The sequence below is a fragment of the Petromyzon marinus genome, chromosome 17 (assembly GCF_048934315.1).
Source record: "Petromyzon marinus isolate PM22_M1 ecotype Great Lakes invasive population chromosome 17, UKy_Petmar_22M1.pri1.0, whole genome shotgun sequence".
NCBI classification, from domain to species: Eukaryota; Metazoa; Chordata; class Hyperoartia; order Petromyzontiformes; family Petromyzontidae; genus Petromyzon; species Petromyzon marinus.
Window position 1 is genome coordinate 17,235,392 of NC_133683.1, and position 26,062 is coordinate 17,261,453.

The 26,062-nt window shown below is 50.3% G+C and overlaps 1 protein-coding gene across 1 annotated transcript; it reads right to left on the reverse strand.

The window, feature by feature from the left end:
* Positions 1–14,523: 14,523 nt before the first annotated feature.
* Positions 14,524–23,596, reverse strand: LOC116943239 (uncharacterized). The gene is made up of 2 exons (XM_032955935.2): positions 22,125–23,596; positions 14,524–17,496 (listed from the first exon to the last, which is right to left on the reverse strand). The coding sequence occupies exons 1-2, from the start codon at positions 22,411–22,413 to the stop codon at positions 16,514–16,516; spliced, it is 1,272 nt and encodes a 423-aa protein (XP_032811826.2). The 5' UTR covers positions 22,414–23,596; the 3' UTR covers positions 14,524–16,513.
* Positions 23,597–26,062: the final 2,466 nt, after the last annotated feature.

Consider the following 26,062-nt stretch of genomic DNA (forward strand, 5'->3'; position numbering starts at 1 on the left):
ATAAATCATGGATGCACACCAGGTCCAATTAAGAACATCTGCTGGACGACATAGCTACGGAACAACGAACGCGGGCCCACGTCCTTGACACCAGGACCTACTGTGGAGCTGATCTTCCTGATGACCATGAACTTGTCATCTGTAAGATGCACCAACCATAATTTCACTCTGGTAGCAATTATCCATTGAGGATGCCACTGAAACCCCACAATAATTCGGTCTCGTCTAGCTGAAGAATGTTGCAAGCGTTAATTTCATCATCACTTGCAACTGTGGGGTTGGCATCGCCCCTGCCTCCTCCTACTTCTGAGTTTCAAGACAGCGACTCGTGAGTCTTCATTGGGAACGCAATCCAGACCTCGCCAGAAACCTCGGCGAACAAAGGAGGTGTTCAGGCTAGTTGAAAGTAAGTGGGAGGCCCACTCCCACAGTCCACAAGATTCCACGTCCAAGAACGAAGAGGCCGACCGCAGCCTTCGCTCAGAGGTTCGGAGAGTCGTGTGGTGGTCCTGGGTGGCTGAGGAAATGGAAACTGCCTCAGTGGCACGCGATAACAGATCACTTTTTAACATCATCAAAAAAGTAACTTGCAGTACCACACCTATCACCATCATTAAGGGAAAGAAGAGGTCCGCAGGATTGTTGAGCATTTCTGTGAGGTCTTTGGGGGAGGGGAAACCCCTCAGCTTTAACATTCAGGTATGCCAACGATCCATCCTGGGTTTAACCGGACTGGATTGTATGCGGAGCTCACACAGATCATTGAAAGATCTGAGTAAAGTCCAATCAGTGAGCTCCTCCGGCAAGCGAGGCTGCGTCGGCTAGGTTATGTAGCCCGCATGCCCAGCCACCGCATTCCCAAGCAGCATCTGTTTGGCTGGATAGATAGGGCTTAACGGGCGCAGCACGGGCTAGAGAGGAGATGGACTGCTGTTGTACAGAAGAATGTGGGGCTGATTAGACTTGCCGATGGCTGATACCAACAGTGTCAAGATCGGCCTATGTGGAGTAGGTTCGTGAAGGACGCTGCTACTGATTAGTTAGAGGCAGTCGTCCTCCAGCATCAGCTGAGGGCAAATGAGCGACACTCACAACAACGAGCGGAACGCAGTGCGGCTAAAACGGAGCAATTTGGCACAGTGGGGAGCACAGTTGGTACATCAGTCAACCCATGACACCTGGGTCTGTTCGGCGACCTCCTGTCAGCGGGTCTTCGACACCTCACGCGGCCTCAAAGCGTACCTAGCCTGGCACAAGCGCCGTGGTGACGGCACCGCTACTTAGTGGCGAACGGAGGTTGTTGTTGTTATAGGTGTCCGCTAACGGCACTTGCCTCAACAGCAGTCTGTTACGGCTATACGGGGGATCTGTGTTTGTTTGTCTTGATGTGGGGAACTGTCGCACAGTGATCAGCGACATTGCCCGACAAACCTGACCGCATGAGTTCAATTCCCGTCCATGGCTAACACCAGTTGGCCATTGATATCTGAACCGACCGGTCCTGGAGCTCACCCAGGTCGACTCAGCCTTAACCGAGTACCTCGTGCGATGTGTAATAAAACTAAAACGGCACCGGTGAGACAAAGGCGGCCGGGTATGGTTCTGGCCACGCCGCTCCGTCGTGTGCCGCACCGACCTTAAAATGCTTTCGCCTACAAGAGGTTACACGGGGGAACTTTGCCTCTGCATGTGTGTGCGTGTGCGCGGTTAGCTGTACTGTGTACACTATGTGTATGCGTTGTGTCGGCCTTCATATAGGCGCTCGCTAACACGACTTGCCCCGACGGTCTGTTGCTTCTAGATTTGAAACTTTCGTGACTGCAAGGATTCATACTCTTTGTTTTTTTCGGTAAAGTCACGAAGGTAAAATAAAATAAATGAAATCAACTAAATTAAATTACGACGTTTCGGAGGCAACACAAAATCTTCCGTCTTCAGGTGGAACAGTCACAGCAAAATAGCTGTATCAAGTGAAGAGTTCTGAGACACCCGACATTATATATGCAGGTTAAGGGGGGGGGGCAGGAAGGGACGTGGGTAGGGGGGAGGGCTATGTTAAGACGACTTTTGTTATGCTGCAGGGGGTTCGGGGGAAGCGGTGGTGCACTGCACGAGAGCGAGTACAACCACTGGAAGACATGGAAATGGCTGTACAATTATAAGGCAGCTAAAGTTTGACTTGGTTGATGACATCTTTCCAATGGTTGCTCAATTTAAAACCGTCCTCTCGGTTGAAGTTGTGTCTATGTTTGTATATCTGGATGGCTTCGTGGACACATCTCTGGTAATAACCGGGAGGTTTGCAGGGCACTTTGGTATCGGAGAGAACAATGTCATGAGAACCCGCTGTGTTGAAACGATGGTCAGCCACGGCCGCAGAATTCGTTCTGCCGTGTCTCTTGCCTGACCGTGCGCCTGTGTGTCGAAGTGCGTGCGTGCGTGCGGATGTCTCTGCACGTAAAGTTTCGTGGTCACCGCACCGCGCCACGAACCCGGCGATCCCCTCCCCCCCCCCCTCCCCCAGTTCAATCCCCGCTCACGACTAATAACAGGAGCGAATATTTTAACCGGTCCTGTGCCTCCCCTAGGTCGACTCAGCCTTAAAACTAGTACCTGGTGCGGCGTGTAACGCATCCGAAGTGGCGAGACTAAGGGCGTTCGGGATTGGCGTTGACGACCCTTGTCGGCGTCCATAGGTACTCGCAAACAGCACTTGCCCCAACAGTCTATTTATTCTATGCGGGGGGAGCCTTTGTCTTTGCCTCTATATTTGTGACTACACCGTACAGTACATACGTGTGCCTCTTTCTCATCATACGGATGTGTGAAATATATGCAATGTGTCTGTACGCGTGCGTTTGCACGTGTGCGGTCTGTGTATATATAGATGCGTATACACGTGTGAGCTTGTATTCATGCATTTACCCGCGCGCGCGCGTGCGTGTGTGTGCGCGCGCTCACGCGCATCCTGTTATCAGGTCCCAGGGCTGTTGCCCTCCCTGGTAGGTCAATATTATTCCTCCCCTCGGTGTCACACGCAGACACACACACAAGCACACACACACGTGCAGCGGGAACAAGGAAAACAGCACCAGGGACAGCGTCCGCTAATGCGCGGGGAGATCTGGGGGCAGTAACTGCGCCCTGCCGTTCACCCGCGCGCGCCCAATTAAGCCTCTCCCGTCGGGGCCCTGGGTAATTTGCGTTAATTACATGCTCTGCGTCGCATTAAGATAACCCGTCATTACTCCCTCAAGAGAGCGCCGGACAGACGAGATACAAATGGGGATGCGAGGCAAGAGACGCGGCGAGAGGCGCGACCATCCGACCCTAACCAGCTCCACCCCCCCCCCCTCCCCACTCTGCTACCCTACCCAACCCTCCACCCTATACCCCATCATCTCCGTTACCCCCCCCCCCCCCCCGTAGTCCATAATGATTGATTGATTGAACCCAATCGTTGTTTAGTTATTTTATTCACGCATCGTGCAAGCTCGTTCAGTTATGGATCTCTCCGTTATGTAACTCTACTTAACATGGGGGGTGGAGGGAAGGGGGGTGGGAGGCGATAATGGGATTATGTCCGAGATTCACGTCCGACAAGGAGATGGAGCGGTGAAAGCAGATTACGTGCAGGTTTCGGGGTGGATTGCCGTCACGATGAATACTCATCGCGCGAGGGTGAGAGGTGGCGGCAGCTTCGTCCAGCAGTGGATCGACCATGGCTGGTGATTATATAACGTGGGAATATCTGTAATGGTGTAGCCTACGTTGGTGTTGTGTGTGTATGTGTGTGGATGCGTGTGGATGTATTCATATGGGGAGCGGTATTGTAGTGGTTAGCGCTACGCTGCGCTACGAAGTCGGCTACCCGAGTTCTATTCCCGCTCACGGCCAACAGCCAGTGACGATTACCTGAACCGCTCCTGGACCTTCGCTAGGTCGACTCAGCCTCAAATGAGTACCTGGTGTGATGTGATAACATCGCCACTGGGGAGACAAAGGCGGCCGGGGTGGTGCTGGCCACCCACCCCCTCGTGTGCCGTGCCGGCGTTCATTTGGTGCTCCGTAAGAGCACTTGCCCCAACAGTCTTGTAAGGCTACACGGGAGATATTTGTCTTTTCTGTATACCGAGAACGATCAGAGTGTTATATGAAACATACACGCACCAATTTGTGATCGGTTTCAAAAGCTGCTATGCAAACATTTGTAATGATAGCCCACTTGCAGTCCCACTCTCTCTCTCTGCTCGTCTACTGCTGGATGATTGCCTCGCCCCGCACCCCGTGTCGGTCACGTTGAGGTCGTTTGTCCATACCTCACCACGCTGGTGAGTAATCAGGGAACGGGCGTTGGTGGGAGGGGGGAGGGATCGCTTGAGGTTTCACTCCACACTGATGTCAGCCGTGGCCAGGAATCGAACTTATGTTTCGCGGCTTCGTAGTGCAATGCACGAACGTCGCCACCTGCGGTCCTCCACGTGACGTATACTTTAATCCCCCTGTACGCGGTGCGTATCTGTGAATAGAACGGAGTGGGGTCTTGTGTGCGCCGTCAAGTGATGATTGTCCCGTGTTGAGCATCGATGATTGTAAAGCATCGATGATTGTAAAGCATCGGCACTGGGGAGACGAATGCGGCCGCCCGTGGTCCTCGCCACCCACCAAAGTGCGCTCGTCCCGGCCCTACCACGTGCTCGATCGTGGCACTTTCCCCAAACAGTCTATACGGAGAAATATTTGTCTTTGATGTATTTTTTGTTTTATATATACTGCATATATATCTATGCATATTGTGCATATTACTTCGTATACTTAAGCTCATATATATTCTTAACATGTTGCAACTCTGCACATTGTACAGATTAACAAAACAGTGTCCCTGGTTGTTGTTGTTGTTGTTGTTGTTGTTTTTTCGTCTCGTTCAAGAAATATTGTGTATCCCCAATCTTGATTTGAAGCTTTCGTGACTGCAGGAATCCATACCCTTTGCTTCTTTCGGTAAATTCACGTAGTTAGAAAATTATTAATAGATCTACGTGACTTTACCGAAAGAACCAAACAGAATGTCTATCCCCAGTTGCGGCACGGTGTCACCTGTATAAACACTGCCAACAACGTTTAACAAACGGCGACATTAGCTTCGAAGCTGCTGATGAGCTACAGGGAAGGCGACTCCAAACCTTATTAAATGAATGTGTGTGTGTGTTAGAACAAACACGAGCCCCGTGTCAATCTCAGTGTGGATGGCCGCTATGCCGTGGGATTCAAGATACTATTTGTGGTATGTGTACAGACAGTACTGAATGGAATGCGATTTAAGTAATGCATTGTTGAGAGCGTGTTCAATACAAATAATGAAAATGATTGTTTTACAGCACAAAGCGTGGTTCTTTGTAGATAATATAAATGTATCAACGTCCGCTTAAAATTGTATATATTGAAAAGTCCATCAGCCTTTGCACCTTCCGGATCCAATTATTGCATCACAGCTTATGTTGAAGCAGAAACAATCCTGGACCGATTTAGAACTTCTGGGTCTCATCAGCAGTGTCATAGCTCTTAAACCAATACTGTCCATTTGTATTCCCGTAACTTATAGCCAGGAGCCATAGAATACAACACTGGGCGTATATTTTTGCTTTTTGTTTTAAGATAAGATGGACTTTGGAATATCGGGAGATGTATTAATAAAGCATCCTCAATAATCGTCGTAAATGAACATCATCAGGACGGGAGTGTTCGGTGCTTTGCGTGCTCAGTGATCAAACGCCGAGTCGAGCGAATCGGGGCACCGCGGTCAAACTTATTCTCTCTCTCTCTGTGTCTCTTGCAACTGCGCTCTTCCCTTGCCCGGTGTGTTTTTTTTGTTCCTGTTGTTGTTGCAATTTTATGAATGGATTAATGCATTTTATGAATGGATGAATGAATTTAAATGGATGAATGAATGTAAATGTCGCCGTCCGGTGTCGTCTCGATTTACAACGCTCGCTGCGTGCTGCTCACGAGCAGCGACTCATGATGCTCGCACGCTCAGAGGGAGCATCGCGTGAACAGTGTCTGTCGTCTCGCTCCGTGGTTTTAGGATTTTAACTCAGCCCATCATCTCCTACGGGGGGGGGGGGGAGGTCGATACATTTAAGACCACTTTGTGATCGTCTCCCATGAGCAGAAATCCTCTCGCTTCCCACCACAACCCCCGCGATGTGAATGTGGAATGTCCAGCACTGTGCCAGGTGAAGAGCATCCACGCCGCCTTGCTTCTCATGTGAGCAAGGGGTTGGTTGGTTGGCTACTCGTGGTGGCGGGGGCATCCCTTTGAATCGGTTTGCTTCCTTTAATCGGGAGGCACGCAGGCCCGAGACTCTCAACTCCGTCGTGATCTTTTGATCCCGTGCGAAGCGAAGTTCTCTCAGCGGCGTTTAGCGCCGCGCCCGCTAAGTAGCGCCAAGCGATGAGAGAGAGAGAGAGAGGAGAGAGGACACACACACACAAGAGTGCTTTGCAATCCACTGAAGCCCCCTTTAATAAGCCTGAAGGATATATTGCGTGTACTCAAGGAATAAAGAAAAAAAACAGTACTACCCCTTTTACAAAAGGCCACGGCTTAAGCGACTGTTTGAGCGTCTGTTTGGATATCTCTCTCCGCGTGTGTGTCCGTGTGCGTGCTGGTGCGATTGGTAAACACCAAAGCTGGGGAAACAAAGGCGGCCGGTGCGCGTATACTGGCCTCATCACGCCCACACCACCCCACCGCCCCACCACCTCATTCTTTTGCCTCGAACGTGGCCAACCTGAGTTCGATTCCTGACCACGGCTGACATCAGCGGCGCGTGATATTTGAGCGGGTCCTGGCCATCGTCTCGGCGTGTATACGTCCCCTCGGAGCGCCTTCCTCCCATTGGTCGTCACTCCGTGGCTACTTCTCAACCGCGGGCCATCGCGTGCCCTGTCCAAGTCCACTTCATTTTGTCGGCACCGTCAAATTGTTTCACGCATCTCCACTGCACTGGAGTGGTGGTGGCGACGGCGCGGCGAATTATCGAGTGCCCTACAAACCCAGCAGCAATTCCTTGAAGTTCAATCACAGGTCCTGGGCCACCACCGTCCATCGTGATGCAGAAGAATACCGTCGGTCAAAGAATCGCCACGATGCCCGCCGCCGTGGGGGAGGGGGGAAGGCCTTTAGTCCAGCAGTGGATTGGCTCCTCCCGTCTCTCGAAAGGTAATCGCAAGCGTGCAATGCAGCGCACCACATTAAAGTCGGTCGTGTGAAAGACGAGGCGATCGGTTGGTCGCGTAGCGAAGTAGCACGAGTTGTCTGCCGCTGTCGCCGATTGATTCGGGTCATTGTTATGTATGTACTGTACAGTATATATGTTGAACTTCCTTCGCGCCGTACGTAGCCAACCACGCTCATGGGAGGCGCGTTATGCAAGGAGCGGGCGGGCTAGGCCCGAAGACGTCGCTCAAAGGGATCCGCTGGACAATAAAGTCAAGACGGAGTCGTTGCCAGAGAACGGAAACACGGCCGGGTGGACGTCCGCCGAAGAGATGGAGCGATGGAATCGGCTCGTGCGAAGGTCCCAGTAGGCAGATTGTTACAGCGCAGAAACGGGCTGGGATACAATGTGTGTTCACTGCCCAAGTCATCCACCCTTCGTTCCCATGAGTTATTGAGACTGCGTTTCCCTCCACGCGCTCCACCTCAGCCCAATAATGATGATGGGCCTCTTATCGAAGCGATTACAATGGGGGGGAGGGGGGCAATGAACGGTCACATGAGTCCCCAATTTCCCGGCCACAGCTTACAAAGTCGCTAACCCGCGAACCTGCACCGACTGACCAGCGAGGTGAAGTATGGTCAAAAAACCTCCACGATCTGACCACGGCACGGGGAAGCCTTCACCCGACAGCGGATTTGCCGAAGAGCCGTTACGAACGGGGCATCCGTATGGGCAGCAGTTACCGCTGTGCGCGTAGTGACTCCGTGTGGGCGAGACGCTACGGTCCTTGGTGCTTAGAGCCGACTCCACACTGCACCTTCTGCAGCAAGCCAGGCCTCCACAGCCTTCTGTTCACTTTCGTGTCACACTCCACCGGAGGAGAATTACTCGGTTCGCTGATGGTGGCAGCGTGTGTCCGTGTGTGTGTGTCTGTGTGTGCGTGTGCATTTACGTTTAGTGCAAGAGAAAAGCGCTGTGTTCAACTAGATCGGCCCAGCCTACCCCACAAGCGGAACCAATGAACAACCTCTGCTGGGCTGTAGCTTATAGGGGTTATACAATTCTAACATTGCGCCCTTCGGAATGGTTATATTAGGCAGCATAGACTCGGCTAGACATGTACCCAAATGTCAGCTACTATAAGCCATGCGAGAACATCACTGCAATGGACATCTCAGTCGCGATGACCGAGTCCTACACGAACTCTCTCTCTCTTCTGAAGTCCTCTCGTCGTGGCCAGCAGCAGAGACCTCGACATTGGCCATCGAGCTCCCGGTCATTTAACTCCTGATTGTGTATAACGTCTACGAGACAACCGTACACGGTCCGCTACGCACTTCACGTATCGGTTTGTCGATGCCGCTGCAGGGGAATGCGATTCGACGTTATTACGATCCGATGTAATTATTCGCGGATTGGGAATTTCGACAAGAGACAGAAAGAAGAGCCTCGTGGTTTGGCGAAAGTCGCTGGGAGGTTTACACTCAGGGTGTGGCGCGCACGTCGCTGGCAGACGCCGTGGTCGAGACGAACAACGGCGTGGCAGCCACGGGAAGGAACGCGCGCCAGGGAAGACGGCCACAGCCTATTTGGAGCAACGGTGAGGCCATCTGGTGTGCCGGTGATGGGTGGATTTATGCATCGTTGATGGGTGGATTGCTACTTAAGTGATGGATGGATTGCTACATCGGTGATGGGTGGATTGCTACATCAGTGATGGGTGGATTGCTACATCAGTGATGGGTGGATTGTAACATCAGTGATGGGTGGATTGCTACATCAGTGATGGCTGGATTGCTACATCGGTGATGGCTGGATTGCTACATCAGTGATGGGTGGATTGCTACATCGGTGATGGGTGGATTGCTACATCAGTGATGGGTGGATTGCTACATCGGTGATGGGTGGATTGCTACATCGGTGATGGGTGGATTGCTACATCAGTGATGGCTGGATTGCTACATCAGTGATGGGTGGATTGTAACATCAGTGATGGCTGGATTGCTACACCAGTGATGGCTGGATTGCTACATCAGTGATGGGTGGATTGCTACATCAGTGATGGGTGGATTGCTACATCGGTGATGGGTGGATTGCTACATCGGTGATGGCTGAATTGCTACATCGGTGATGGCTGGATTGCTACATCAGTGATGGCTGGATTGCTACATCGGTGATGGCTGGATTGCTACATCGGTGATGGCTGGATTGCTACATCAGTGATGGGTGGATTGCTACATCGGTGATGGCTGGATTGCTACATCGGTGATGGGTGGATTGCTACATCGGTGATGGGTGGATTGCTACATCAGTGAAGGGTGCATTGCTACATCGGTGATGGGTGGATTGCTACATCAGTGAAGGGTGCATTGCTACATCGGTGATGGGTGGATTGATACATCAGTGATGGGTGGATTGCTACTTCAGTGATGGGTGGATTGCTACATCAGTGATGGGTGGATTGCTACATCGGTGATGGGTGGATTGCTACATCGGTGATCGGTAGATTGATACATTCGTGATGGGTGGATTGCTACATTAGTGATGGGTGGATTGCTACATCAGTGATAGTGGATTGCTACATCGGTGATGGGTGGATTGCTACTTAAGTGATGGGTGGATTGCTACATCAGTGATGGGTGGATTGCTACATCAGTGATAGTGGATTGCTACATCGGTGATGGGTGGATTGCTACATCGGTGATGAGTGGATGCTACATCGGTGGTGGGTGGATTGCTATTTCAGTGATGAGTGGATTACAACTTCAGTAATGGGTGAATTTCTACATCAGTGATGGGTGGATTGTTACATTGGCGATGGGTGGGTTGCTACATCAGTGATGGGTGGCGGGTTTAATGACACATTGAAAAATGTCCGCGATCTAACCCTCCCATAAAACCTGCATTATGGATGGTATTGGTCGCGACAGCCTACGCGATAAACTGTAACAACAGTAACAATAACAACGGAGTGAATGGTTGTAAGAGTTACGTGAACTCATCTGCCCTCGGGCATACTTGGGGCGAACGACGAAATATTTAAGGAGTGAAAAATATTGAACATGATCAAATGGCAGGTGGATTATTACATCGCAGGATCGTGATAGGATTTGGGGGGGGGGGGGGTGGAGGGATTAATCTAGCAGTAGATATACCATGCTGCTGCTGCTTCTGTGTCCTGCTTTTGCTGCTGTCGATGATGGAATGGCACAGTTCGCTCGCGGCATCTTACAGCTTAGACAGATGCATTGCTGCCGAATTACATTTGTGATGTATGTGTGTACGGTTGGTACACTAATGAGAATGCTTTACAACCGACGGACCGTCCCAATGTCCAGTCCATGCGATGAGCAATGTACATGCGTCTGGGCGGAGCGGTGGCGCAGTGGTTAGCGCACTGCTCTTACGGACATTGTCGGAGCACGAGTTCGATTTCCGAACACGGGCGCAACTAATCCAGAAGCTGAACCGGTCCTTCATCCCAACGCCTCCTTTTTCCGACCCGCACTGAACCAGCGTGGTGAAGTATGGTCAAACAACTCCCCCACCACCCCTCCCCCACGCGCGGCAAGGCCGTCATCCAGCAGTGGATAAATACCACGAGCCGTTTCGTACACACACGTACGTACAATTGTCTGTGAGCGCGATATGGTATACCAATTAGCAGCTAAGTCCTTATATTTCATATATATTGCAGTATTGTGTTCTTTACAGCAGAAAATGTCATTGTGATATTGTTTTAGTGAGCAATTGATTCATCATTTAATCGACCGTAAGAAATAACGTTTTAAAATCGACAATCAAATGGCATTTAAATCGACAACAGCACGTTATTTTTCCCGATGGGTTATTTTGTTGTTGTTGTAAGAAATTAGCGCTTGCATCCTTTGAGACTTGACCGATCGTAATCATCGGCATCGTCAGCAGCAGCAGCAGCAGCGGTAGGTTGCGTGGTTGTGCGCGCGCGCGTGTGTGGGGGGCGGCTTGGACAACCGATACCCCCAACCACGTCTTAGTCAACTCGCCACTGCGACACTCGCCACACACTGCGTTGTGCTCATTCTATTTGTTTTGTTTGGGCGATCGGCTCATTAAAAAATGTTGTTGTCCTTTGTTTTTAAAGAAACAATTCATGTTTACGTGTGTTCAACAAAACGGCCGTAACCCGTATCATTGTATTTCTATATAATGCAGTAACTTGCGTAAATATATACTGTGTGCATATATATAACGTGGCAACATTTCATGGTTTAAAAGAAAGAAGAAAAAAACAAGCAATTTATAACGAATCCGTTTTTATGTTTAAATCTCGTCAATATAATACAAACAAAGACCGAGACCGTGGTGAATTTGACTCTGGTCACTCATCCGCGTGGGGGAGATTCACATTTCTCCAGGCCACGCGCCACCCGCTCCCCCCGGTGTGACTACGCGGTGTTGTGGTAACGTACTCAGCCCGCACGCCTATGCTCCCCGCGTACACCGCAAGCCGTAACGGAGCGGCGTGGTGAGCTAACATTGCAGGATAACAACAACAACAACATCCAACAAGAAGACCTCCATCTGTTGCCGTGATCAGTCGATTGGAAACAAAGCGACTGGTAATATGTGAACGCGTGCGCGTGCTACGTACGATTCGCGTGCGATTAACAAGGTTCATTGCCCGAAACGTCGCCTATTATACGTTACGCGTACGTATATAATATGCGAGACGGAGAACGCGTTGAGTTGATCTGTTGTGTTGTTTGTGCGAGAGTGTAAACATCAGGGCCGTGGCTGCTCGCCCTCGACATCTCTCACTACTCATTGACCGAGCGTTGCGCGATCACGATGTTTGTACAACGAGAGCGTTGGCCAAAGAAATGGATCGTCACTCGGGAGTGATGATACGGTGGAGTGGGGGGGGGGGGGGCGAGTCTCGTGAGATTTGCCAGGCTGCCACCTTTGCTGAGCTTTCTATGCCACCGCATGCGTCGATTAACGTCGACCATCCTGCTGCGAGCGATGGAGCAGATCTCTACACTAATACGAAACAATACGGGAAATAATAATAATGTACTGTATATTATTATATGCTGTGGTGTTTATTATATTCATTAATAGATGCCGCGTGGCGGAAATAACCCTAATCAGGGATTCACTTTACACGATATATTTTTGGTTTACTGAGCGCTTGTCGTAGAGATTATTGGCGTAAGGCACTACCACTTAGATCGCAAGACACGGCTTTCCATAACAACATCATAATACCGCATAACCGATATTCGTATGGTCTTATAACCTCCACGTGTATGCAGGTTCATGCCAATAAATAAACGGACTCGCCATTGTTGTCAGCGTGCTATTCAGTTCGCGAACAGTGAGATGAACGCTCGCTTGGCAAACAAACACAAACATCGGATCTGTTCCGGATTTGTTCCGACCGAAATCAAGGCACGGAGAGTTGCATAGCCAGCGGTGCCAATTTCTCTAAGTGAGGAACAAGCGCTCTCATCTCAGAACGAGATCACGGATTTTTTTTTAAGTATACAAACAGGACATCACGTTGTGCGCATATTGTCGGACCGGTCCATCAACTGGACTCGTGATGATGATACGACATCATCTCCCATTTCCCATTCTCGGGTCTAGTCGGTTTTTTTTTGTATGGATTCAAATTTATACAGATCCGTGATTTACAGTCGGTTTAGACGAGCAAGTGCTGATAATGTGAGCCGAGATAGGTCCAGAACGCTGTGAGTTTACAGTTATTCTGTCAGAAAATATCAAAATCTCGCCTCATGCTGCCCTTATAAACATATTCTAAATAAAAAAAATCCTCTTCGTAGCGTTTATAGGCATATATTGTAAAATAATACATAATTACCAGAGATAGGCGTCACCTTGTAGTCTAGTGGTAGCGCCTTACGCCGATCATCCGGCCTTCAAGCACACCCGCCTACGCAGAGTTTCCGAAACATATCGACTGCGAGCTCAGCTTGGCCCGCACCTCCGATTATCCACGGACGGCTACGTACGGTGCGAAAGAAGTGCAACAGCCCGCACATACATTAATCCGTGGCGGTTACACTACGCCGAAATAAAACCGGCCAATTAATCAATTCCCCGTGCAATTTGTGTTATCCCCAACACAAATGCAATCAATGGGAATTAACTAACGGCAAAAGGCACGCGCGCGTGTTTGCGTGTGTGCGTGATTGATGAGCGGTGGCGAAGTGGTTAGCGCGCTGCGCTGCAAACCCGACTACCCGAGTTCGATTCCCGCTCACGACCACCAAGCGTGACGATCATTTGAACTGGGCCTCTCCTAGCTCGACTCAGCCTAGAATGAGTACCTGGTGTAAACATCGCCACGAGGGAGACAAATGCGGCCGGCCGTGGTGCTGGCCACCCACGTCGTCGTGTGCCCTTGGCTGGCGTTCACCGGTGCTCGGGAACAGCACTTGCCCCCAAACTATTCTCACGGGGGATCTTTGTCTTTGTGTGCAATTGCGCGGCACTTCTCGCGCTTTTGCGCGGGGACTTCAACGCGAGCGATTTTATTAGCTCCGTCCGGCTCCACGCTACCTCCTTGCTCGAGCCATTAGCGACGATAGCACTTGTGCTAAACAGCTGCACGTGCATTGTCCGCGGCGGCGGCGGCGGCGGTGGTGATGGTGGTTGTGAATCGTGGTGTGCGTAAGGAAGAGCGGTGGCGCAGTGGTTAGCGCAACTGTGCTATGATTACGAAGCCGGACGAATCTGAGTTCTAATTACCCGACCGCGGTTAATATCAGTGGCGAGCTGTGAATCTCAACCGATTCTGTTCACCGCCGAAATAAAAATGCCACCATGACTGCCCCCCCCCACTCCCGCCTCCACCCGCACCGTCCACCCGCACCGTCCACCCGCACCGTCCACCCGCACCGTCCACCCGCACCGTCCACCCGCACCGTCCACCCGCACCGTCCACCCGCACCGTCCACCCGCACCGTCCACCCGCACCGTCCACCCGCACCGTCCACCCGCACCGTCCACCCGCACCATCCACCCGCACCGTCCACCCGCACCGTCCACCCACACCGTCCACCCGCACGCCCAGGTCCGCAGATTATCCCCATAATGCTCACGCACTCGCCCAGAGCGGTGAAGTATGGTCAAACGGCAACCGTAACTGACCATCATCCAGCAGTGGGACTGACAAACGGGGCCTGTACAATATATGATTGATGATAAATGATTTGTGGTGGTGGTATACGGTGCTCGTGGAGATTTGTGTTGTGTTTGTTTTAATCGAGAACGCCTGTTACTCACTTCATAGCAGACGTGTTCTGTTCGAAAGACACAGTTTTCCGTTTATTATTATTTTTGTTAGCAAAAAAAAATGCCACACGCCAGAAAGCTGTACACAGGCAACAACAACAAAACAACGAATGAGAGAGATGCTGGGAGACATCTGCGTACTGCCAGCCCCAAGGAAATGATACTTTGAAATAATCCAACGACGGCTGAAATTCGACGGATATTACTTGAACCTATATATATGTTTATGTGTGCGAATACGTACGTATAACAATAAAATATACCTACCATAAGCCTCTCCCTCTAAAGCAATGTGAACAAAACAAAGGCATATACACTCATGTACATCCGGAGATCTTAACGAAATTAGTATTTGATGCTGAAAGTAGCCGTCGTCATTGAATCACAAATCATATATCAAGGAAATACCCCACGTGAAATTACCATTAACGCTACAAACTCTCAACACATGCGTCAATAAACACTCGCCTAAGCGGAATATATATACAATGAGAGGCGACGTTTCGGGAAAACGGTCCTTCTACTTGCTATGAAAAAAGGTGCCATTGCCTGAAACGTCGACTATTTTAATATAAATATTACTTTTAAGGCCACGGTGTTATTGACAAATGTGTTATTGTTGTTTGCTGTTCTTGTGCACTATTGGCCAAAGCATTATCATCATCATCACCACCACACAGCACGTGTTGTATAGACCATTGTATGTTGATCATTGTGACATTATATTTTACTTTAACACATTACTTGTGAACCTCTCTCTGTCTGTGTGTGTTGATTGGTCAGTCAACCCATGGCACCTGCAGGGTCTGTTCCGCGACCTTCCTGGCAGTGAGCCATCGACACTTCACGTGGCCTCCTCAAAGTGCACCTAGCCTGGCACGAGCGCCGTGGTGACATCTCCGCCACTTTAGTGGCGAATGGCGGTTGTTGTGTGTCTTAATTATTGCAACTACTATTAAGACCAATTATTGTTATATTTCGAGAACGCATGTTATCTACATTTGTACAATTATTGCAATATGCATATATTTATACACAGCGAAACGCGTGGATTGTTACGTGAATGTACATCTCATATATATTATATATTTCTTTGTTTGTTGGTAAAGTACATTATGCACATAGCCACTGTATTTCGTCACGAGATGCCAAGGTAGCGTTATATATGTTTTTTGGGGGAAATGCGATTCGTGAAATCGGTAATGCAAAATTATATTTGGTGGTGACATAAACATTTCAACTCAGAATAATAATGATTAAAATAAGTTGATTTCGTTTGTGTGTGTGTGTATATATATCGATACATACATGCACGACTATAATACACACGCACTTACTCATTCACTCACATACATACAAAGATAAAGATCTCCCCCGCTATAGCCTTTACATGCTATTGGGGCAAGTGCTGTTTACGAAGGCCGGAACGGTGCCCGATTAGGTGACCGTGGCCAAGCACTACTACCGGCCGTCTTTGTCTCCCAGTGCTGATGTTTTACACACCGCAACATGTATTAATTTTAAGGCTGAGTCGACCTAGGGAGGAGGACCAGATATTCGCCACTGGTACACTAACCGTGAATGGGAATCGAACTCAGGTCGTCGGGTTCGTAGCGCAGTACGGTTAACCACTTACACTCACCGCTCGCCACACACATACACACGCAAAGACAACGATCTCTCCTGTAGCCTTAACAAACTTTTGGGGCAAGTGCTGTTATAGCGAGTACCTGTGAAGGCCGGCACGGCACACGAGAGGGTGGGTGGGCCAGCACAAAGCCCGGTCGCCTTTGTATCCCTAGCGGCGATGTAACACACACACACATATGCACTCACATACATACACACGTGTCTACAGTGGCGTGCAGCGATGGAGGCTTTACTACATTATATCCACATGCATGTGTGTAGTCTGTACGTAGCATGACAGAGCCAGCTCTTTAGCGCACGTGTTCACTTCATCGCACGGATGATTGTTCAAGTCCCTACCAATTGCTCTGCCGGCAGTGCTGCTGATGCTGCTGCTGATGATGATTCAGAATCGGAAGGATGGCACCGTTCTTCAAAGCGGGGCCGCTCACGCCCGCGCCGCAGTAGCTAAAGTGGAGGTTGTACTTGGTGGCGTGGTGAGCGCCGTACAGCGCGTAGGGGATGCAAGTCTGGAACGCTTCAGGCTGCACCTCCAGCAACCGGAGTCGACTTTCGGCGGCCGCTGCGGCCGCCGCGGCCGCCGCAGCCGCGGCCGCCACCGATGGCATGTGGTTGTGGTGGTGGTGATGCAGCGAGGACGTTGGTGAGCCATCGAGTCGTCCGTCACCTCCTCCTCCACCACCACCACCACCACCGCCTGCAAGTCCTCCGCCTCCTAAGATTCCCGTCGAGCCTGCGCCGCACGGCTTTCCGTCTCTGACCAGCACGGGCACCACGACCCTGCGTGGTGACAGCGCGGAGCACGCGGGGCCGTGCAGCGCGTGGATGCCCTGCTCGACGCGCGCTCGCTTCATCTTGTAGCGGTGGTTCTGGAACCAGATCTTCACCTGGGTCGGGGTGAGCTTGAGCAGGCTGGCCAGGTGCTCGCGCTCGGGAGCCGACAGGTAGCGCTGGTGGCGGAAGCGGCGCTCCAGCTCAAACGTCTGCGCCTTCGAGAAGAGCACCCGCCGCTTGCGCTTCTTGCCCGGCTCCTCGTCCGCGCGGCACGACAGAAGTTCCGTCTCCTCTTCGGCGGTCTCGACCATGCCCTCCCCGTCGACGTCTCCGTCCGCGTCGCCAGCGCCGCCGGTGCCGCCGCCGGTGCCGCCGCCGCTGCCACCGCCGCGCGGCATCATCATCAGCTCGTCCTTGCCGCTGATGAGGATGCCCCGGCTGCTGTCGTTGCTGCCGTTGCTGCTGCTTTTGCTTCCGACGCCAGCGGTGAATTCGTGACCGACCGCCGCGCGGAGCTGCAGAGGCAGCGGCTGGCAGCGGCGAACTGCGCGGAGCAGACGGGGGCAGGCGACAGACACGGAGATGAGATGGAGAGATGGGAATAGGCGCGATTCACCGTCATTCATTTTCACCACCAAAGACAGAAGACAAAGACACCCACCCCCCGCCGCCGCCGCGCCGTGTAGCCTTAACAGACTGTTGGGGCAAGTGCTGTTAGCAAGCACCTGTGAAGGCCGGAACGGCACACGAGGGAGGTGGGTGGCTAAACACCACGCCCGTCCGCCTGTTTGCACGCCGCGCCAGCTGCTCATTCGAGGCTGAGTCGACCTAGAGGAGACCCAGGACCGGTTAAGATAATCGTCACTAGGTGTTGGTCGCGACGCCGCGAACGAACGCGGATCGCCGGGTTCGTAGCGCAGCGCGCCATCCGCTGCACCACCGCTCCCCACCAACATCGTCATCGATGTCAGGCAGTGGTCAATCTACTGCTGGATTAATTCCTCGCCTACTCGAGTCGATCCACCCCGAGCCATCGTCGTCGTCTCTCGGCCGTCCTGGGATGTTAATCCGCGATGGTCGCCTTCCCCTCGGACGCGTTCTATTCCTTGGCAGCCACTCCGTTATTATGCTTGACCATCTGCCAATTAAATTTTAAAGCCTTTGATGTCTGGGCTCTATACCCTTTTTCCACACCGATTCGTTACGTTATTATTATTATTACCATTGCTTTTGTCTTTCCTTAATATGTCTAACACATTTACGCGTAATACAGTTGAACATACATACACACAACTGTTAGTTTATCTCGATAATGTTAAGATTATGTTGAGTCCATCGGCCTATCAGCCAGCAACTTTGTTTAAACAACAAACGCGTCGCACCGGTTTTGACATCCTGGGTCTCATGCGCAGAGACCGGCGTTGTTCAACAGACACTGCAGGGTTTCAGAGATGTTATTGGTAAGATCGCTCCGTAATACTTGCCGGGTCCCTCTTCATCGCAAACGAAATTAATGATGCAGCAATTCTAGTGGCGTATCTCGCGCAGTGAGTGTATAACGATGACACGTTTAACGATAACCCTCCGACAGCCAACAGAGACCCATGCAATGGATCTGTCACTAATTCCGAATCATAATTATGAAAATAATAATATTGGTCATGAAAGCCTTTACGTATACAACACAATCATTCCAAAACAACTCATCGCGAGCACATACACCTTTTAAGATATATCCTATTGGTTGTATTTACCTGTGTGTACATACGTATATATGCCAATTGCTCTGTCGTATATCCCAGGTCTATTTTTGTTGTTGCTGATGTTACCTGTGTTCGTTCCGCTACGTACTCTCGCCTGGTTCCTCGAAGTAAAACTTGACGATTGGACGGTGGTGGTAAATCACCAAGGTGGAGAGAGATTGCCGTACACGCAAAACCGATTTTCCATGAACACGACGAACTCTCGCAATTGTAAGACGAACTCGTGGTTTAAAAGCAACGCACAACATTCGGGTTGCGTCTTATAATCCGGCCTTCGTAGGCGCTCGCTAACAGCACTTGCCTCAAAAGTATGTTAAGGGTATCCGGGGGATCTTTGCTTTGGTTGTTTGTGGGAAGCGGTATCGTAGCGGGGATCTCGCCGAGCTATAAAGCCGGCAACCCCAATTCGATTTCCCGCTCACGGTCAACACCAGTGACGAATTTCTGAACCGATTCTAAGCCTCCCCTAGGTCGACTCAGCCTCGAACAAGTATCTGGTGCGGCGTGTAAAACATCACCACTAGGGAGACAAAGGCGGTCGGGCGCGATCGCGATCGCCACTCGCCCCGTCGTGTTCAGTGCCGACCTTCATAGGTGCTGCTCGCGAGCAGCACCTACCCCTGCAGTATGTTAAGACTACACGGGGGATATTTGTCCTTTTGTGACAGAATTGGTATTGTAAACGTTTATTGACGCTACGTCTGACTGTCAGAAACGTCTTATAATCCAGAGAATACGTGAATATTGTTGATGATGATATTACAACTGTCGTGTGTGACTACAGCCGATATCACGCTCGTTAGCTGTGCTTGTAATAAACCAAGACGGCCTCGTCCCAGCGAGTCGCGTCGCGTAATTGGCGCCTGCATCGCCCGTTGTTGTTGTAGAGTCCCAGACAAAGTCGATCGCTCTTCCCAATTAAACTGCCTGCACGCATGGTGACTGCTGTTGCTCCTTTGGCAGTGATGCACAGGCACACACACGACAACATCAACAACAACAAACTTAACACGCTCGTCAATGACAACACTGAGTGGCCTTCAACAGAACAAGTATATATATACGGGGTGACGTTTCGGGGATTGGCCCATTTTCAAAGCACATCATATTTTTGCTATGAAGAAGGCGACTTTTCTGTGAAATGATCCTTTTTCATAGCATTGGCGTCCTTGCTAATAAGAAGGGCAATTGACCGAAACGTCGCATATTATATATACATTGTTTCCCTTCAAATGTCAAGGCCACAAGCACATGGTATTGTCCTTGACGAACGAGATGCATTTCATTGTTAGCCGTGCTCTCCCGAATAGCGCTCAATCGATCGTGACAACAACAATAATAATACACCCATCAGAATGTACGTAGTATTTATAATTACACACACGCATGGTGGTAGTAAAATTCTGGACATCTGTTAAAAAGAGAGCATAATAGTAACTCGGATTCCTCCAGTCTAAATGAAGCGAATTATTAAAAGTTTTATTTTGTATATATTATTATGATTGTTCCCAGACATGTACGCGCAAAGTCACTGAGCGCGCATGCACGCACGCTTGCGACACGAGCACATGCGTGCGTGCTTACGCAGGGCGCTAAACATTAGCACCCGGGCTGACGTTATACAACAAACAGCGACGAGCTGTACTTCTAATCTACTGATTACAACATCAACCAATGCATGTGATTAAACGTTGCAATCTTTGTTCGTAAGTCTGTGTCTTCAAGATTGTCAATTGCCTTGCTGTTCTTTTAAGTCGCAAATTACCTTGCATATGCAACGTTTATCGGTGGATATATGAAAATACTATTTTTTATTTTAAATAATACGTGTGTCTATGCAATCTTGAAATCTACATGCTATTCGCAAACATTGAGAAATACCATAATATTTGTTGATGATGAAGATGATGATTGGGGGGAGTAGTGGCGCAATGATTAGCGTGCTGCGCTGTGAATCCGCAACCAAGACGGAATTCACATCGCAGAGTGAGTTCAACTCGCGGCCACGGCTGACATCAGTGGTGAAGTATGGTCAAGCAACCCAGACGACTCACACGGGGTGGATAGCCCTTTAATCTAACACTGGTCTCAAAACCGCCTGTCAATCAAACTGATCATCGCGATGACGAATCACATTACAATTCATCAGCATCATCAGCATCATCGGCATCAAACACGATGCGTGACGATGAAACTTGCCGATAGCGGCGATGGCACAACCGCTCAACAGGACTGACGAGAGTGCAGAGCTGCGGACATTGAGGACGAGACTCGCCCTTGGGCGTGCACTTATCAACCCCCGTGAGCTGATCACTGCTCCCGAATCGTCAGCCGAGTGCGTTCGACGCTGTCGCAACTCGAAATCTCGAGCGGCGTTGAAGCCGGTTAAGTCATCGAGCACCGAGGCAGCCCCGGCCGAATGACGAAGAAGCCCGCAGGCTTTGGGTTGCGAGGTGGGCAAAAAATGGCAGCAATATTCCTAAATCCATCTGCGCGGAGCTTCTCCGTGGGTTAGCCCCCCCCCCCCCCCCTCGTATGAGCCCGTGGGATTTTTCTGGGCGACTCCCGGGGGTGTTCCTCCCGCTCGAAGCCAACGCCGTCCCGTTGCCGTCCCGTTGACGGCGTTGTCCAAACAAACTAACGGAGCAAGACCCTCCCCACGCAAGTGCGTCTTGAGACTTCGCGATACCTTATTTGATGCACAACGCGCATTGTTGTTGGTTTTATTTGATATCCGAGGCTCCGGATCTTTTCCCTCGAGCAAGCGAGGCGGGTTTTGTTTGTTGTTGTTGTGTTTAGTTTGTTGTTCATTACACGCGCCTGCGATTAGCACGGTTGGCTACGTACGGTATTAAAGAAGCTCAACATACGTACATACAAGGCTACGCGCGACAAGGCAGATAGATCAACATCCCTGCTGCGTGGATGTTCGTGGCTTTCGACGTCCGACGTTTCGCTCCACTTTCCCCGAGACCCAAATCTCAGGAGCACCCATCGGTTCAGCGTTGCTGGCTGTTCCTTAAAGAAGCTCCTAGCAGTAGCAGCATGTGGAGCGTAACATTGGACCTCACGCCGATGAACTTAGCACGTGGATGAATCGGTCATCTGTTTCCCATCTGTACGGGGATTGAGTGTTGCCTCCTCTCGCAATGCGCGGGTTTTCTCAGGGTGCTCCGGCTTCCTCCGCACGTGTTTTATAATGAAAATATTGTTTAAAAATAATAATTAATTGGTTGAAAACGACCCAATAAAATAAAACCCCCATTGTAGCATCAGCACCCCTTTTGCAAACGGACCCTACGGCTCAGCCGTGGCTTTCCTCGACGGCTCGACAGACGAGCACATCGCATTGACGAGCAACTACAATTGTTTTACTTGCGAAAAGGCACAGCAATCATTACAAACTCACGCGAATAATCGCTGTCGTCTTCGGCCTCGTGCAGCCACCTGCGGCCGCCGCCGTCCTCGAACCCACGGAAGGGAGCCTCCTCCTCCTCCTCCGCCTCCTCCTCCTCCTCGGCGTGCGGTCTCTCGCCTCCCCGCGAGCCACCGGGGCGAGGTTCGATCCCCGATGCGCTCTCGCCCGCGTCGCTGCTCTCCGACGCGGAGTCACCGCCGCCGTCGTCGTCCTCCGAGTCCCGCAAGCCGAGGATGTCTCGCACCGAGAAACTGCACGGTTTGACGCTGAGAGCGGGCATCGTAGCGGCGGCGGTGGTGGCGGCGGTGGTGGCGGCGGTGGTGGTGGTGGTGGTGGTGGCGGTGGTGGCGGCGGTGGTGGTGGCGGTGGTGGTGGCGGTGGTGGCGGTGGTGGTGGCGGTGGTGGTGGTGGTGGCGGCCGCTTCGGAGAGGCCGTTATAGCCGTCGTCAGTCAAGACGAGTCCGGAGTGAAATCACGATCGTGATTATTATAACCAATACAAATAATTATTTTATTGGAGGTGGCAATAATGATGATGATGATTAAGAGATTAAAACGGTAGGCTACGATGTATCGCGTGTAGCCCCCACCCCCCACCCCCAGCTTCGAGTCTCAGATAACTCCTCTTTCAAATATATGTGTATATATGTATATATGTGTGTATATATGCGTGTATATATACCTATATAAGCTTTGATTAAAGCGTGCGTCGCCTGTTTAAGTGGAACAGGTGTGTCGCTCAAATGTTAAACTCGCCAATCTGTCTCTGCTGCTGTTCGCCTGTCGCTGCTATTCGCTGTTTGCTGCTATTGATGTTCACTGCTGCTGCTGTTGTTGCTGATGTTGACGATGTTGGGAATTACTGGGATCTCAGCGGCTTGACCTCAGAACCCTTCCCCACAAAGAAGACGACGACGAGGCAGAAGCAGCAGCAGCAGGACGAGGAGATCACGCTGAAGAAGTTGAGTCTTCTCGAGAGAATCAAGTGGCGCCGTGGTTAATGGTGAGTGTCTCGGAGAGTCCCTCCTTAGCCTTCGCGCGTGTCTGCCGCGCGTGCGTCTCTGTGTCCGCGAGCGCGTGCGTGCGTGCGTGTGTCTCTGTCCGCGCGCGCGTACGCGTGTCCCTGTCCGTCTGAATTGTCGTCTGGAACTCGCTAAAGCGGGGGATCGTGGCAGGGCGGGATGTATTTAAGGATTGTCTTCCCGGAAGCTGGCGCTCTCTCTCTCCCACTCTCTTTCTACCCCCACCCCCACCTCTGTCTATCTCTCTATTTCACTCCTTCTCGCAGGAGGGAGAGGAACCCCTCCGGTCGCCTCGCCCATTGGAGAGAGAGGGAGGGAGATGGACCCCTCGCAATCAGTGGCCGAGAGCGCGACTCTCATTTACATAACCTCGATAAAAAACGCTCCCCCCTCTCTCTCTCTCTCCCAATCCCACGAGTCATCTGCCCCCCTCTCATCTCCACAGCCGCCCCCCCCCCCCGTTCCCACTCCGCCCCCAACTCTTTACCAAGGATGTTCGGCTGGGCGATCAATATTTGCGGACAAATAAGACAATTCTCAAGAGTTGTGTTTTTTTTCCTTTCGACCCTCTCTCTCTCTGTATATATATTCCCTCTCTCTCCCATCTCCCCACTCTCACTCCTCCACTCGCTCTCGTCAAGTACGTGTTGACTTTAAGGCTCGACCGAGTGGGATGCTCCCCCCCCCCCCACCACTACCACTACCGCGTGGCCCCCAAGAGACACACAGAGAGACACACACAGAAAGACACACAGAGAGACACACAGAGACGCGTGCAGGTAGCCGACAGAGAGAGAGAGAGAGTGCCTTGCGTCTGGACGCAGGGGATTATCGTTTCCCAATACTTGCCCCAATATATATCCCCTCCATCAGCCCAGATATAATCTGTCCGTCGTTGTTGGATGCGATAGACAGAGAGAGGCTGTGGCGGGGTCACAGCATCGCGATAGGTAGCGGCTTGCGGCGGTGTTGGGGGAAGCAATGCATCCAGCAGCAGTGGATTGACCGTGGCTGATGATGAGTTTGACGGCGATGATGATGAGCGCGAGCAATGTTAACAGCGAGGCGCCGGTCTGCCAACCACTCGCTCTATCTGAATGAGCTCTCGTGCGTGATAGTGGCAGTAAGCGATGCTATTTATATAGAGATTAGGCGTTGTAGATTGCCGTACTGTAATAGTAATTGATAATACAGGTCGAATTCGATTTGGGCGATTTTTTTACGCAATTAATTTTTTTGTAAAAATAATGAAAATATGTTTTTTAAAATATTGCGTGTGGCGCTCAAGTTACAAGGATTTCATTTTTTTTCCAACAAGAAAGGCATTGGGATATCATTTGTCACGACTTGCATTGCATCTGTCACGGCGTATCGTGTATGATTGCTTGTGTTACAGTCGAAACGTCGTGAGAATTTTATTGTTTTATATTTTTATTATTTTATTGTTTCCCTTTTACGTGACTTTACTGAAAGAACCAAGAATAATAATAATACACTTGTCAACAACAGTGTGGCCTTAAAAGAAAAACGTGTGTGTAATCTGCGACGTTTCGGTCAATGGCTCTTTTGCAAAGCATATGACATTTAAAATATAACAATTGGATCGGGTTTATTATATTTTCCAATACAAATGATCCCCACCTTTGTACGAGCAACATTATTTTCATTGTATTGTGTTTGTGTGTGCTATACATCCAGTACTTTCAAAATAAATGTCTCTATAAGCATTGTGAGGTCTTAGTTCAACGTTTGATGATGTTAATAAAAATATATATATCCCACGATTATTTAGCCGCCTTTGTCTCTCCTCCGTCTTCGGTGAGTCGTGGTCACGGTGGTCCAGGAGTTTTCAAAAATCACATGCACGTGTCTATGCTTGCAGAGTCAAGGCTTTAAACGGTAGAACGTCTTTGGCACCGTGTATTGTGTTATTATAATAACTAACAGACAGCAAATGGTACAACGATATTTTCTATTCGTACAATATTTTCAATGATCTATGAATAGTTCACCAAGAAAGCTTCAAATGCAATTATCATCATCATCAGCAGCAGCAGCAATGACCTCATATTCATTGTGACTATTATCGTCATTATCATCATCACTATAACTGTCATTTTCAACATCATTATATATTATTAACATCGTTCTTAACATCACTATCATCATGAACATTATTATCATCAAGATTAACATTGTCACGTAATCAATATCGTCATTAAGTTCACATTAACAACATCACCACAGCTATTAAAATCGTGTATATTATCACAGACGGTGTTAATGTCATAATAATCATTAAGCTCATTACCGTTAACATGGACATCGCTAACATCACATTCATTACAGCCACCAAAATCTTCTCCTTACCAACAGTAAGAAAACCATCCACATCGACGTAACTTTATAATGTAATATAAAACCCATGGTCAAGCATAGTAGCACAGTGACAGACAATAAATGGGACGCATAGTGGGGAGATGGAGTGATGAAATATTCTCGGCTCGGTGGATTATTGCATCACGCGATCGTGTGAGAGGGATGGTGACGACAACATCTTGGCGACGCCTTCATCCAGCAGTGGGTTGATCATGGCTGCTACTGCGACGGCTGATGTTGATGATGATGCTGCCAATGATGATAAGTATAGAACGGATCTCCTCCCCCCCCCCCCCCCAAGGCTTCTCATGCCACTCACGGCTCACGGGGTCGTGACCCCGTGGCTGGCCCATAGCCCCCGCGTGTTGCGATGACACGCATCAGTGTTAATGTATTTAGGGCCTCCTTTGTGCCGTCGGTGGCACCCCCAGCGCTGCTGTACGTCAGCGAATTCACACGGCTCGCGTTTTAGCTCGCTACAAATCGCTTCTTCATTCATTCCGTTCGCGTTTCGTCCGTCATCCTCGT

Excerpts from the sequence above, each read along its gene's own strand:
- LOC116943239 (XM_032955935.2), bottom strand. The coding sequence starts at position 22,413 with ATGCCCGCTCTCAGCGTCAAACCGTGCAGTTTCTCGGTGCGAGACATC. Across the intron at positions 17,497-22,124 it reads AGACGACAGCGATTATTCGC|TTCGCCGCTGCCAGCCGCTG; the intron begins GTGAGTTTGTAA and ends TGCTCCGCGCAG.